This window comes from Bacillus rossius, chromosome 1, assembly GCF_032445375.1.
Source record: "Bacillus rossius redtenbacheri isolate Brsri chromosome 1, Brsri_v3, whole genome shotgun sequence".
Taxonomy (NCBI): domain Eukaryota; kingdom Metazoa; phylum Arthropoda; class Insecta; order Phasmatodea; family Bacillidae; genus Bacillus; species Bacillus rossius.
This window is the reverse complement of record NC_086330.1, coordinates 9152704-9165086: the sequence shown is the minus strand read 5'-3', so window position 1 is coordinate 9165086 and position 12383 is coordinate 9152704. Positions and strand designations below refer to the sequence as shown.

Below are 12383 nucleotides of genomic sequence, written 5' to 3'. Positions count from 1 at the left end.
CAACTAGATGTTGGGAAAGTGGACGAGGAAACAGACATAAGTTAAATAACCATCCGGGCATTTCACCGTGGTGATTTAGAAAAACTAAAAACCACGTGTGGCAGTATCAGGATTGCAATTCGAGTCTGATGTTTCATGCTAGGCTCGGGAGGAAGGGAGAAGACTCACCCGAGCCCTCGAACATGAGCACGAGCTGGAAGCCGAGCGACATGGCGGTGTTGCAGAACAGCATCAGGGCGAGCTTGGCAGCCAGCCCCAGCGAGCCGTAGTTGGGCTGCAGGAACATGTAGGGAGCGTACAGCAGGAACCAGCCGAGGCCCGCCATCGTCGCAGCCAGGTTCGCTGCGCATCACGTCACCCTCTCACCCTCCGTCCGGGGTCCAAGAGACAAGACAAGCCTTCAGACAGGGCCCGCTTGTTCGGAACACAACGCATCTCACGAGCATGCAAGCCAAACAGGCATTTCCCTCCCCCCCGCTGTTCAGCAGTGTACGTGCTGGGTTTTCAATTAACGCCCACACTATAATGCTATTCGCTTTATTAACGCCCACGCGAATTCCACCACGAATCCATGTTCACACTGCCATCAACTGTTGCCAAATGTAAGTCCATAAAAGCAATTGATGAATTGATGAATGAATCATTAGAGTTCAGTACAATCAATTATATTATTGAACATATAAACTCTATAAAAATTTAAATTAAAAATTATTATAACAACATAATAACAACAATCATGCAATCTAGTAGTTTGTCATTTATGTGTTATAAATAAAATATTTTGTATCTTCGAGGTAATGGTTAATGTATTTTTCTTTAACTCAACACTTAACTTACGCACTACCAAACAGTTAAAAACTCAAGTCATATTGAACCTCATCTAATAACCAAGGACTCACCTTTGGAAAAGAACGAAGATACCATGAAACAGAAGCAGATGATAGTCACAGCATACAGCATAAGGAAGATGAATATGATGATGCCATTGGATTTGGTGAACACCGCTAGGTCCGATGAGGAATTCCACGAAACTTTAGTCAGTACCGTCACTAAAATCACCGAAATTAACAGGACCAGGAAGCAGCTGACGAACCACGCTGTCCAGTGCAGCCAACTCGGCAGTCCCATGATCTTCATGGTTTCCTGTACATTCACAGCAAAAACAAATAACACCAAAATCTTCAGAATACAATTCTCATTCAAGCTCTCTAACAGTGAGCAATGATATCATATCATTAATGATGCATTGATGATGAAATCAATTTAATTTTTTTTCAGCAGTCACTGGTTATTTTAATTTATCATAGCAATTACTAATACACACCAAATATTGCTTAAGAATTTTTATTCCATTCTCTACACACTTAAGCTTTAATTATTGTCACACAAAGTGTTGATCTATGCTTGTACCAAAGTTATCTAAGAAAAAGAACTGAAAAATATGACAGCCTTAAATAATAAATTGAAGTTCTCATCATTGTTACCCTGCCCAGGGCAAGAAATAAACACGCAGATTACACCAGTAGGTAGGTACTTGAATACTTAGTTTTTTAAATCCCTTGTCAATTAAGTCACTACAGACATACACACAGAATACTGGTCAGTGATGTTATGATTTCATTAAAGTGTTCTTTATTCATTTTATCATACCTCACTATAATTACATACACTCCCACTCACGTGTCAACTCGGACTGACTAATCATTACTACCAATCTTTGGACCGGTCAACAATCAAAGCAAAGGAAATTGGTAAGGAATCTGCAATGGGCTCTAGTAACGAACCATTTCAGCATTTGCCTGGGGTGAGTTTAGGAAATCATGGAATATCTCAATCAGAATGGATCGACCAGGATTCAAACCCCAGTCCTACCAAATGCGAGTCCAACATTTTATCATTGTACCATGTCATTCTGTTTAAATACCTGTTAAGTGAAAAGAAAGGCCATATTTTGCACACTTATCCATAAAGGTTTAAGGCGCAAAGGCCTTGGACAATATAAATGGCTCTGAATGTTTTAATCATTGACACATTAGTCATAATTGTAGTCATGCTTTATGACTAAGCGATCGCAGCCATTGAAAATTTGATAAGTAATAGGGAAATTAATTGATATTTTTACTTATTGTTTCAGTAATCAATAAACTTAAATCTGTAAACCACTAACCCAATTATTCAATTAAACGCTATTCATAATCACAGTCTGCCCTGTTGAATCAGTAGCTAGAGCCACAGGCGGGTCAGCCAAAGGTACCGGGATCGTTTCCCTGCCAGGTTTGGGATTTTCTATGAGTGGAAGAATTACATTCTGAGCCCAGGACTGCATGATGTGTTGGACCTAGGCTTGAATTATCTGGTCCAGTACACCCCAGCCATACAATGGTCATCACTCCGTGGTGATGGATAGGGATCCAACACCAATCTCTGCGCTAATCAACCCATAATCACCACATATTCAAAATTAATGAATACATGCAGACTACAAAAATTTGCTTTCATTCATTTATAAATTAATTTTACTTAGTGTTTATGAGAGATTAGGAAAAGTTGTTATACAAATTGCATAGTTAAAATCAAATGCAGACCTGTTTCATCGGTCAAAGAATCTGGTTTTTCACCAACATGGGAATCCAGAAATAGAGCTCTCTTACAGGCCTGATAGCCGACGAAATGTTTGCAGTTCTTTAAGATGCAGAACTGAAGCCACTGTGGATAAGAGGTCAGATCACTCATTTTATACCATGGCAATCCGGGTTTCGTTAAAAGCAGGGTCAAACACACAACATTACGGGAGTCGGAAATATGGTAAGCATTGCAGTGAGTAGGTGAGTTTTCTCAAAGTGCTCCCATTTATCCCAGACATTCATTCCGTCACTGCTGCATTCACATATCTTCCCTCATTGCCTACCCCGAAATCAAAGAACCATTAAGCCATAATTCCTTTAAGATACTTTTTTTTTTAAAGTTAGTTCAAACGTGGTTGGAGGCAACTGGGCAGAGATGTATGTCGAGAAGGTACGTAGTTTTGAAAGCGTTGGTGCTCGAGTAGACGCAGCGCACAGACCTTGAGCTGCAACTCCTTCTCGCTTGCGATGACCTTGACGATCGAGGTGCAGGAGAAAATGAAGCTCAGCAACATGAATATGGACACGATGTTCTCCAAGGCCAGGAGCATGGGGTCGCTCACGTACGGGGGGTAGGGGAACCTCTGCAGCAGCACCGGAGGCACCGAGGCATTGCCCGACACCTGCTCGATGATGCTGGCCGACACAAAGTGCTGCAGGGTGAGGAAGCCCTCAGTGTGGTAGCCTGGAAGACGTGAGCACACCATGTTCTAGTCTGAACACTTTCCAATTGTTTCAAGATGATTTCCCGTACACAATAAGTAGAGACAGGAAAAATTAGCGAATTCATTTCACGACAGGTTAAAATACAAATAGTTATACCTCAGTGATGCCTCTGCTATTGGCTCACAACTCACCTGGATGACTCTGGGCCAATGAGAAACACCCAACCAAAGCTTTATCAAATCACAGGCTGCTACGCTGGAACGTCTCACAAGACAGCCAATGAGTGGGTGACATTTGACCGAGTGTACGTAGAACTATGGAGTTCATCCTGCAGGTAATTTAACCCGCAAATTTTTCCGGTCCCTAACAATAAGGCGTTTAAAATTGTAATGTCACTTGAAACAGGTGTTAGGGCAATCTATGTTTAAATTTTGATTATGAGCAGTCATTGACCGCAATGACTGTCAGAAGTCATTTACAAGATGTTTATACTAGTTGGGATGCACTGTAAATCATTCCTTCTCACACTTACTTGAACTTGCAAACGTAACAATGAATTGCAACTTTTAAACTAAACACCGTCATCAAATTAACTCAAAGTTTTTGTTTACCTGGGACATTCCCGCCATCGGAATCGCTTTTTAGTCTCGGTCCTCCTTCCTGGAAGGTCGGGAACAACCTGTCTGTTTTCCAGTTGTACATTACAGAAGAGCTTGAAGACTGAACGGATCTGGACTCTCCAGGAAATCTCACTTTGTACTGGAATGGAAAAAAAAAAGTGTATTCTCTCGCAGATCCCTCGAATTTACAAAAACAAAATTCATGAGCTAAGTCTGTATTCTCACAAACTCCACTTATTAAAGTGCAATTTCATTTTCAAAGAAAAATTCAGGGTATGAAACTTCTTCATTGCATTCTCCTGGCATGACTCTTATGCATTTGGGATTTAAGGTGACATTGGATTGTTTCAGGGGAAGGATGATACCAATTCTTTCTACCATTCAAAAAGCAGCCGTTCTAACCAGTCGCACCAATGGCCTGCCCTTATCGGGGTTTGAGAAGGCTTAGCTTGACTGTGATCCACGGAAAATATCGTCCAAATGATTGGCTGAGTAAATCACAGATGATTAAGATTTTACCCATTTCAAAAATTGTTCTAATATGTTTTCCACACTGCCACAGTTTGTCACTATTTGCTATCCAAGTGTGTATAACACTAATACGCCTAGCTGCATCTCTTCTGAATTACCAATTAAATACGCTTTCTGGAATTTCATCTTTAGCAGACGAATATTCTCAACAATTACTGGTTTCTCTCAGCTAATAGTCAGTGCAAATAAGAACCAACCTGAACGTGTTGAGGCAGTTCCGTCACGCCGGCCAGCGAGTCGTCAAATACGACTCCAGCTAGGATGATGTTCATGGCGCCCGGTTGAGTCAGATTCGTAAGGAGAGCAGTCTCACTCGAGAATGGAATTGCTGTACCTTAAAATAAACATTTTTACCAACAGTCATTCTCACCCTAAACTAATTTTACTCTATATAAAATTAACATTGTAAGCATTTTGTATAGTTAAAAAAATTTTACAGAACAAAATAAAGATATTTTGAATGCCAATGAAAATGACCCAAACTTATTGGAAAGGACAATAACACGTGATGATTCGTGGTTTTTTCTTAAGACCCTGAAATGAAGCGCCAATCCATGCACTGGAAGGGCCCAAGTTCCCCGAGAGCCAAAAAAGCTCGAATGAACAAATCAAAATTCAAAGCAATGAGGATTGTTTTTTCTCGATATTCATGGGATTGTGTACCTTCACTGGGTTCTTGAAGGTCAAACTATTAATCAACATTACTACCTACAAGTTCTTGCTGAACTCTGTGAAAGAATAAGGAATAATACCCAAATTGTGGAAGGACAAGTCATGGATTCTCCACCAAGACAATGTGCCGGCACATTCCACTTTGTCTGTCAAGAGGTTTCTAGCCAAGTACAACATCCCAGTTTTAGACCATCCACCTTATTCGCCGGATCTTTCACTGTGCGACTTCTGTTTCCTGAGGTGTAATCTGCATTAAAAGGAACAAGATTTCAATTGGTTGAAGCTTTGTAAGAAAAAGCGGCATGCGTCCTGAAGAAACTGACAGAAGAAGACTTCCAGCACTGTTTCCAACAATGGAAGACTCGCATGGAGCGTTGTAGGGATAGAAAAGGTGTGTATATTGATTGTGATAATAAGTAAATATGTTTGTATCAACATTAAATTTTTACAGCGTCAGTCTCGTTATTTAATAGTCATACCTCATACACTGAATTGAATACACAGTAAGGAAGATTATTGAATGACCAAAGACAATTCTTAAAAAGCAATGTAGTTTTTCATGAGGTTCTGCATTAACAATTTTTTTTTTCCAAATAGTTTTTATAATTTTCTCTCTCTCTCTCTCTCTCTCTCTCTCTCTCTCTCTCTCTCTCTCTCTATATATATATATATATATATATATATATATATATATATATATATATATAACATTTCTACAATATTAAAATTAATTGAATTTTTAATAATTTTTTTATATTATTGAATATTAAATTAAAGTATTTGTTACATTTATTATTTTTCAACAGGTGCCTTATGCACCTTACAACTAACTAGACATTACAGATTTTCAATATGGCGGCCAAAATGGCTGACAAGTAGACAGATGCTACAATTCCTGACAATATGATGATTGGCACAACTGCCTCCGGCAAGTAAAAAATAAACCATTATGGGGGCAGCGAACTCAAGCAGACAAAAACAAAATGGCAGAACCTAGATGTCTGTCATGAAGTTATACTGCTTGGTTTAACATATATACCTTGATTATAGTGGTGGGGGGTCAGTCTGCTGGGATTCAAACACAGAATGTCAAGGCCATTATGTAACTGCATATTTTTATTAAAACTTATTAAAAATAAAAGAATTTTTTTTAACTTTTTTTTGATAATAATTACAGTTTTTCAATATAATGGATGTGCTGTCATAACTCCAAAATCCATGATGGCAGAAAGTTGTAGAAAACAGAATAGTGAACCATGACCTCATAATTCAATGCGGAGGAAAGTTCTTGAAAAAATGGCGGGAAGTTCACAATCAAGGTCATGACCTGAGCGGCTTGTATTAAATTTTTTGGGGACATTTAAGTCACTTGAAGACTTTGCAAGTGCCTGACATTTTGGAGAGAAAAAAAAGGAGGGGGGGAAGGTGAAAAATCAGGAAAAAATTCCCTCAGAATACCTAGGAATTTCCCCCCTGAAATTGAATTTCTTTTTCTAGATTTCTCTGAGAAAAATATGAACATTTAGATTCTTCAGCAAATATTTAACTCTATTATAATATTATAAATATTAATAACAATTATAACAATAATTCAATGATTCTTTCCTAAAAACTGGAAAGTAATAGTAATTTTTTTTGGGTCAATTTTGGCAAATTTGGAAGGTCAAGTCAACGTCACCCAAGATGGAAATTCTCAAAAATTAACGGCACATACCTATTCAGATTACTACATTATGGACTATACCTACTTCTCATACAGATAACTCCTATTGTACGCCACATAATAAATGGTGATACGTACCTTTTTGATGGAAGCGTTCAACTGCCTTTGTCATGATGCTGTCTAAAACTGGATTGGCAGGGGAATATGCTACCCTGCAAAGAAGAGAGCTCTTTGTTGCTTCTGAAGTCTACACTCACCAAAATTCAGCGGAATAGCTTTGTCGTCGCCTGGCCGACTAGTCCCTGAATGATAGTATTTTGCCGGCTACTCAGCGTCCGGTAGAGAGGGGTTCGGGCCGCGTGGCCAAGGGACTTAAGTCACCAGGATAGCAATTGATACACTCAAAGACAGTTTCCAGGTTCTTTATATACGGAAAATCAAACCCTTTACAAGGGGCTGCCGCGTTCCCGCCTGTGACCGATCCTGTAGGGCGGAGCCCGGTTCCGCGCACTGTTGCTGTATGGGAAAATACGTGATGTCCTGTTCGAGAGGAGCAAGACCCGAAAATTACCATGCAAACGAAGGCGAAAATCCAGTCCGCAAAAGAACTCCGCGACTCGTAAACTACCGGAGAAAACACGCACGCGAGAGAAGTGACTGAATGACACGATGACACACCTAAATGACCACACGACTGTGACAGAGGAATCACTTCCTCTTGGCAATGCATGAACTGCAGCGAGACACCTCGCCCGTTCTCACCGTCTCGGAGAGCTCTCGTAGACACGTCTGTCGCCTCCTGAGTCCAGCTGCCGACTGCCTCCCTCCCCGCCTCGCGCGACCCAGCGCCAGCGTCCCACCCCTCCTCGCGAGCCCGCGGAACACGCTGATTGGTCACAGGCGGAAGCCACGGCCTTGGCGCTCGGTGAACACGTGAGAACTTATTCTACATAACATTTCATACAATATAATAAACTATTTACAATAAAGAAAACATGACCCTTCAAATAATAATATAAACAATTTACAAATAAGAATGTTTCTTATGTATATTACATTAAACTTCCCCTAGCATGCGAATCTCCCCCCCTGCCCTAGCCGCACTGTACATCAGCGCACACGCAACACAGGGCAGGAGAAGGCGTTGGCGCGGCATAACGGGCTGTGAGAGCTGGGTCGGCACCTGGGTCGACTTCAGCTTTTTTCTTTTGTCTCTACTATTTAAATTAGTTTTTTTGTATGTAATCTCTGCTTTTTGTTCTATATTTAGGTAACATCACATTTTTTATGTAAAGTTTCAAAAATTATGTCTAAAATAAAATTTTGGTTACTACTTTGCCATTTGTTACTAAAAATGAATTCACAGTTTAATAGGGCAGTTTACTCTATTAAAAGAAAGACTGAAGTACAAATAACTAATAACATTATTTTTTAAATATTTCATAAATTTTACTGTACATTTGCTTGAATTTTTCACTTGGATCTGTAAAAGCTTATATATTTTACTTCAGTCAGTAAACAACTGTTTTTCTTTACTTTTATTAACTTATTTAAATAAGTTACAAATTTAAATTGTTTCAAATAGTGTTTTCTTTATTAAAGTTGCCATCCTTCGTCACAGTCCCAGGCAAACATTTCAAACACGATATTCAGCCAGGATTTACTTTACAAGTTAACAGTTTCATAAATTAAATTTAAGTTAAAGATTTTAACAAACTATCAATTTTCCTGAACTAGGCACACAACGAAGTTGGTGAAACACAAGCAGGACTGCAAAATAAAAACGAAGATGCGGTTATAGGGCATATATTTACCTATTGATTCACTTTTAGTGTCTATCTCTGGTTTGCGATTTAAACAGACATCTTGAAGTTAAATTATATAAAGGGTCCTAGCTGCCAACTATCTACATTTTTCCTACTTTTAATCCCATGATCTAGCAAAATCTTCATGGATTTTTAAGTCAACAAAACGTTTTACCATTCAAGCCAAGTCTTCACATGGAAGCCTATTATTTATACAGTTACAATTACATTGCTGTAAACTTACTAATTTGTTCACTATGTGGAAGCATTTAAAGCATAATTTTTTTTTTTTCAACTAAAGCTATCCTGGACCTATGAATTACCTACTGGTAAATTTCAAATTTTGAATCCATTTTTTGAAAATGGATTTGAGTCATGATTACCTAGACTTGTTTTCGGAGTGTGATGTAAAGGTGCTTATGCTCAATAAGAGTAGAGAAGTGTAATTATGTACTTTTTCTTACAGATTTACAATTATAGTTTGCAAATGGAAAAAAAAAATGTTTATTATTTTCAGTACCTATACAGCAAATAGTACATATAAACACAATTAACTAGAAAAAATATTAAATTTATAAAACTGGGACTGACCATTGAAAAGGGGGGCAGGGGGAAAAACATTACGGAGTTAAATCCACACCTGAAAAAGGCTTTACTGATAAAGATTATAGTAATCTAAATACACGTTAAAAAATAATTAGTACAAAAAGCACAATGGTTTGCATAGGTTAGTGATAAAAAATTGTTGTAAATACAAATGAAGACAGTAAATAGTAAAAACCAAGTTTCGGCTATGCCCTGGAGTTATAACCAAGTGATTAGGAGTTTGAATGACAGTACTATGTCAGTGCCAAACGTTGGATTTTTAAAAATTTAATTTGATACATACGTGACATACCAAATCTGCCTTTTTATGGTTGTGCAAATAAATTATCAACAGCTGAATGAATCAATAAACAGTTAAAATAGGGATGGGCGTGAACCTTCCTGTCTCCTGAGATGACGCATGATGTGTATGTGCCATAACAGAAAGTGTAACAAGTAAGGAAATATCGAGAAAATAGATATGGGAAGATGTCACGAGAGAGTACAATGTCATGAGAATTGAGTTGTTCATGTTCTTCACAACACAAAGGCAATATATGTACATACATTACGAAACATTACACAAAAAGAGATTTCATTATATCATAGTGATTAAACCTTGTCAAGCAGAATTTTCCCATGTACATTCATAACGCATATAATACAAAGTTCATTATTTGCACATTATCTTATCACTAACTGACTGTTTGCCGATAAGTTATCAAAATTGTCTTATTACATAAATATGTTATATTTATTTAATCATTTTAATAGAAAATCTTTTTACCTACTCAAGATAAACTAGCTATTTAAGGCAAATTCACAAAATAAAAAAAATTATAGTAAAATAGAATATGGGATGCGTGCACACGATTTGACCACCATGTTTTTGAACCTACTGTTTCACAACAAAGCACAATGCGGCACGGGAGAAAATTTATGCACAAAGGAGAGAAAATATTTATTTTATTTCTGTTAGGGACGTATAGCATAAGGCTGGGTTCACAATTAACAAAAGATAAACGAGTGCATAACAGACCATTCAAACAGCCTATGCAAAAATCCGGTTCACAATTAAATTTTTATGTATTAATTTTAGCCAATGAAAATAAACATTTTGGTGGTGTTAATAAATTATCCATGACAGTTGACCAGCAGTCTGCAACACCATGTTTTGATGCTGCACCTCCGAGGCCAATAGAAGCCGTGACCCCACCTCATCAAATCTGCCGCCACCAATGGAACACCCCCGCTCACGCCCCAGTCAAGTCATGTCCTTGCGTGCTGATTAATTGTTTGCCCGTGTTCTGTACGTAAACCATGTTTCGTAACACACCAAAAATTTGTGAACTTTAACAATCCCCACAGTGGGAGAAACCGTTGTACAACTTGACTTGCAATTTTAAAACTTTGACGCCGACCGCCAATGCTCCTCTGTCGCATAGACCGCTATGCCTCATCAACGTCTCGCAAAAGCGTGTGCACCGAACGCGCCCGTGCGCGCAGCAAAGTGCAGTTCGTGCGACGAGGCGAACGCCATACAACGAGTGCTACACCGGCGCAAGGATCCGGCCGGGTGTGGCATATCCTTCCGCCGCACTACAACAAATTGTTATAATTATGTTTTTCCACAGGATTTTATTGAACATTATTTTTTATTAATTAATAATTAAGTCTTTGCAAAATCATGTTTCACGGTGCGATTTGTCCCGAACCTGGCCGGTTCAGTTTCCCGCGAAATTCACACGTTTCCGCGGGAGGGCTGGCGGGGGAGGGGGGTCGTGCGCGGCGACACCGCCAGTGTCCTTCGAGAGCTCAACCAGGCCGGCAGCCTGCGCGCAACGCGGAACCTTCAACCTTTGCATTCACCGACATGTAGTTTTCCATAGTGTAATTTCTTTTCAACCTTTTGTACAGTTCCGCGGTCGGCCTAAATTTACCATGAGGTACTTAACTTAATTCAATCAGTGCTCCGAGATGAGTGTTCCACGTCATACGTAAGTACTGTGGGGAGAGTATGTGGTTTTACGTCGGCGCTTCACGCCCAACCTAGCCTACAGGCTACTTAGTTTTGGCCCGCACGGGGCAGCCAGCAGGCGACACGTGCCATCCAACTTAATAACGATTCAGTCCCTGGGACACATCTAGACACCATGTAGAGTCGCCGGAGACACGGGCCTACGTGCTGCTAGCCCAGTTTATCAAGTGTAATATGTTAGTGGAATAGTTGTTCGCCTAAGTGTAATTCGTCATGTCAGGGCTTATGTATCACCGTCGTACGGCAGTGCGCCACCAAACTTAATAACGATTCAGTCCCTGGGACACACCTAGACACCACGTAGAGTCGCCGGAGACACGGGCCTACGTGTTGCTAGCCCAGTTTATCCAGAGCTAGGTATTAGTGTAGTGTATTGTGCTTCAAAATATTGTGTGCCATGTCAGAGTATCTTTTGTAACTTTCGCGTCACGTATACGAGTCTGCCCCTCACGCGCATAAGAATCGTGAGCCGCCACTGAGGAAGTGAGCTGCGCGTGTGACTAGTCGCGTCGGGCAAACCGTTACGGCCAGAACGGGCAGCACCATGTATTGGGCTGTGCTGTATTAAATTCACCAACTATCTGAAGAAGTTTTGTGTTATTATTCAGGCGTCCCGAGTGGCCTCAACAGCTCGGGGGGCCCTACTGCGTTGACCCGTACCTCTAGCCACAAGGCCGAACCCTCCCTGAGAACACGAACCGGACAAAAATTACGTTTAAATAATCAGAGGTAGCGGGGACGGCGTCAAATTGGCGCCCGACTAGTGTGGCTTTCATTTTCTAAAAATTAATTTCCAAATTTTGTTTCAAATTTTTCAAATTTTTTTTCTCAAATTTTTCAAATTTTGTGCTTCAAATTAGTGTACCAGTAAGGGCTCGCGTAGGAAGTCAGGAATCGCGCGGAAACGGACGCGATGCGCAGACAGCCAAAGGAGCGGGCACCTGGCGATAGGCGCGCATCAGTGACGCGCCAGGCGAGATAACGGCTGTGGGAGCGGAAGTCCGCGCGCCTCACACACGGATCAGGTGGCGCAGCTGCGCAGCTGCTACGCGCCGAACATGAGCACGAACATGAGCCGTGACGGAGCGGTAAGCATAGACATGGAAGGGGTATGCCACGCATGCCTTCTGCCAGGGTTGCCAATAAATCATGCCGCGGCAGGGATTTTCGCCACCTGTA

The 12383-nt window shown here is 40.2% G+C and overlaps 1 protein-coding gene across 4 annotated transcripts in view; it reads right to left on the bottom strand.

Annotated features, from left to right (window-relative positions):
• LOC134531932 (phospholipid-transporting ATPase ABCA3-like) overlaps nucleotides 1-12383 on the bottom strand; it is a 114490-nt gene that overhangs the window by 70982 nt on the left and 31125 nt on the right. For all 4 annotated transcript variants that reach the window (XM_063367990.1, XM_063368018.1, XM_063367999.1 and 1 more), the window contains exons 3-8: nucleotides 6915-6988; nucleotides 4639-4775; nucleotides 3902-4049; nucleotides 3065-3309; nucleotides 900-1143; nucleotides 169-342 (exon numbers count right to left, since the gene is read on the bottom strand). In XM_063367990.1, coding sequence (XP_063224060.1) covers nucleotides 169-342; nucleotides 900-1143; nucleotides 3065-3309; nucleotides 3902-4049; nucleotides 4639-4775; nucleotides 6915-6988 — 1022 coding nt within the window. The remainder of the gene's footprint in view (nucleotides 1-168; nucleotides 343-899; nucleotides 1144-3064; nucleotides 3310-3901; nucleotides 4050-4638; nucleotides 4776-6914; nucleotides 6989-12383) is intronic.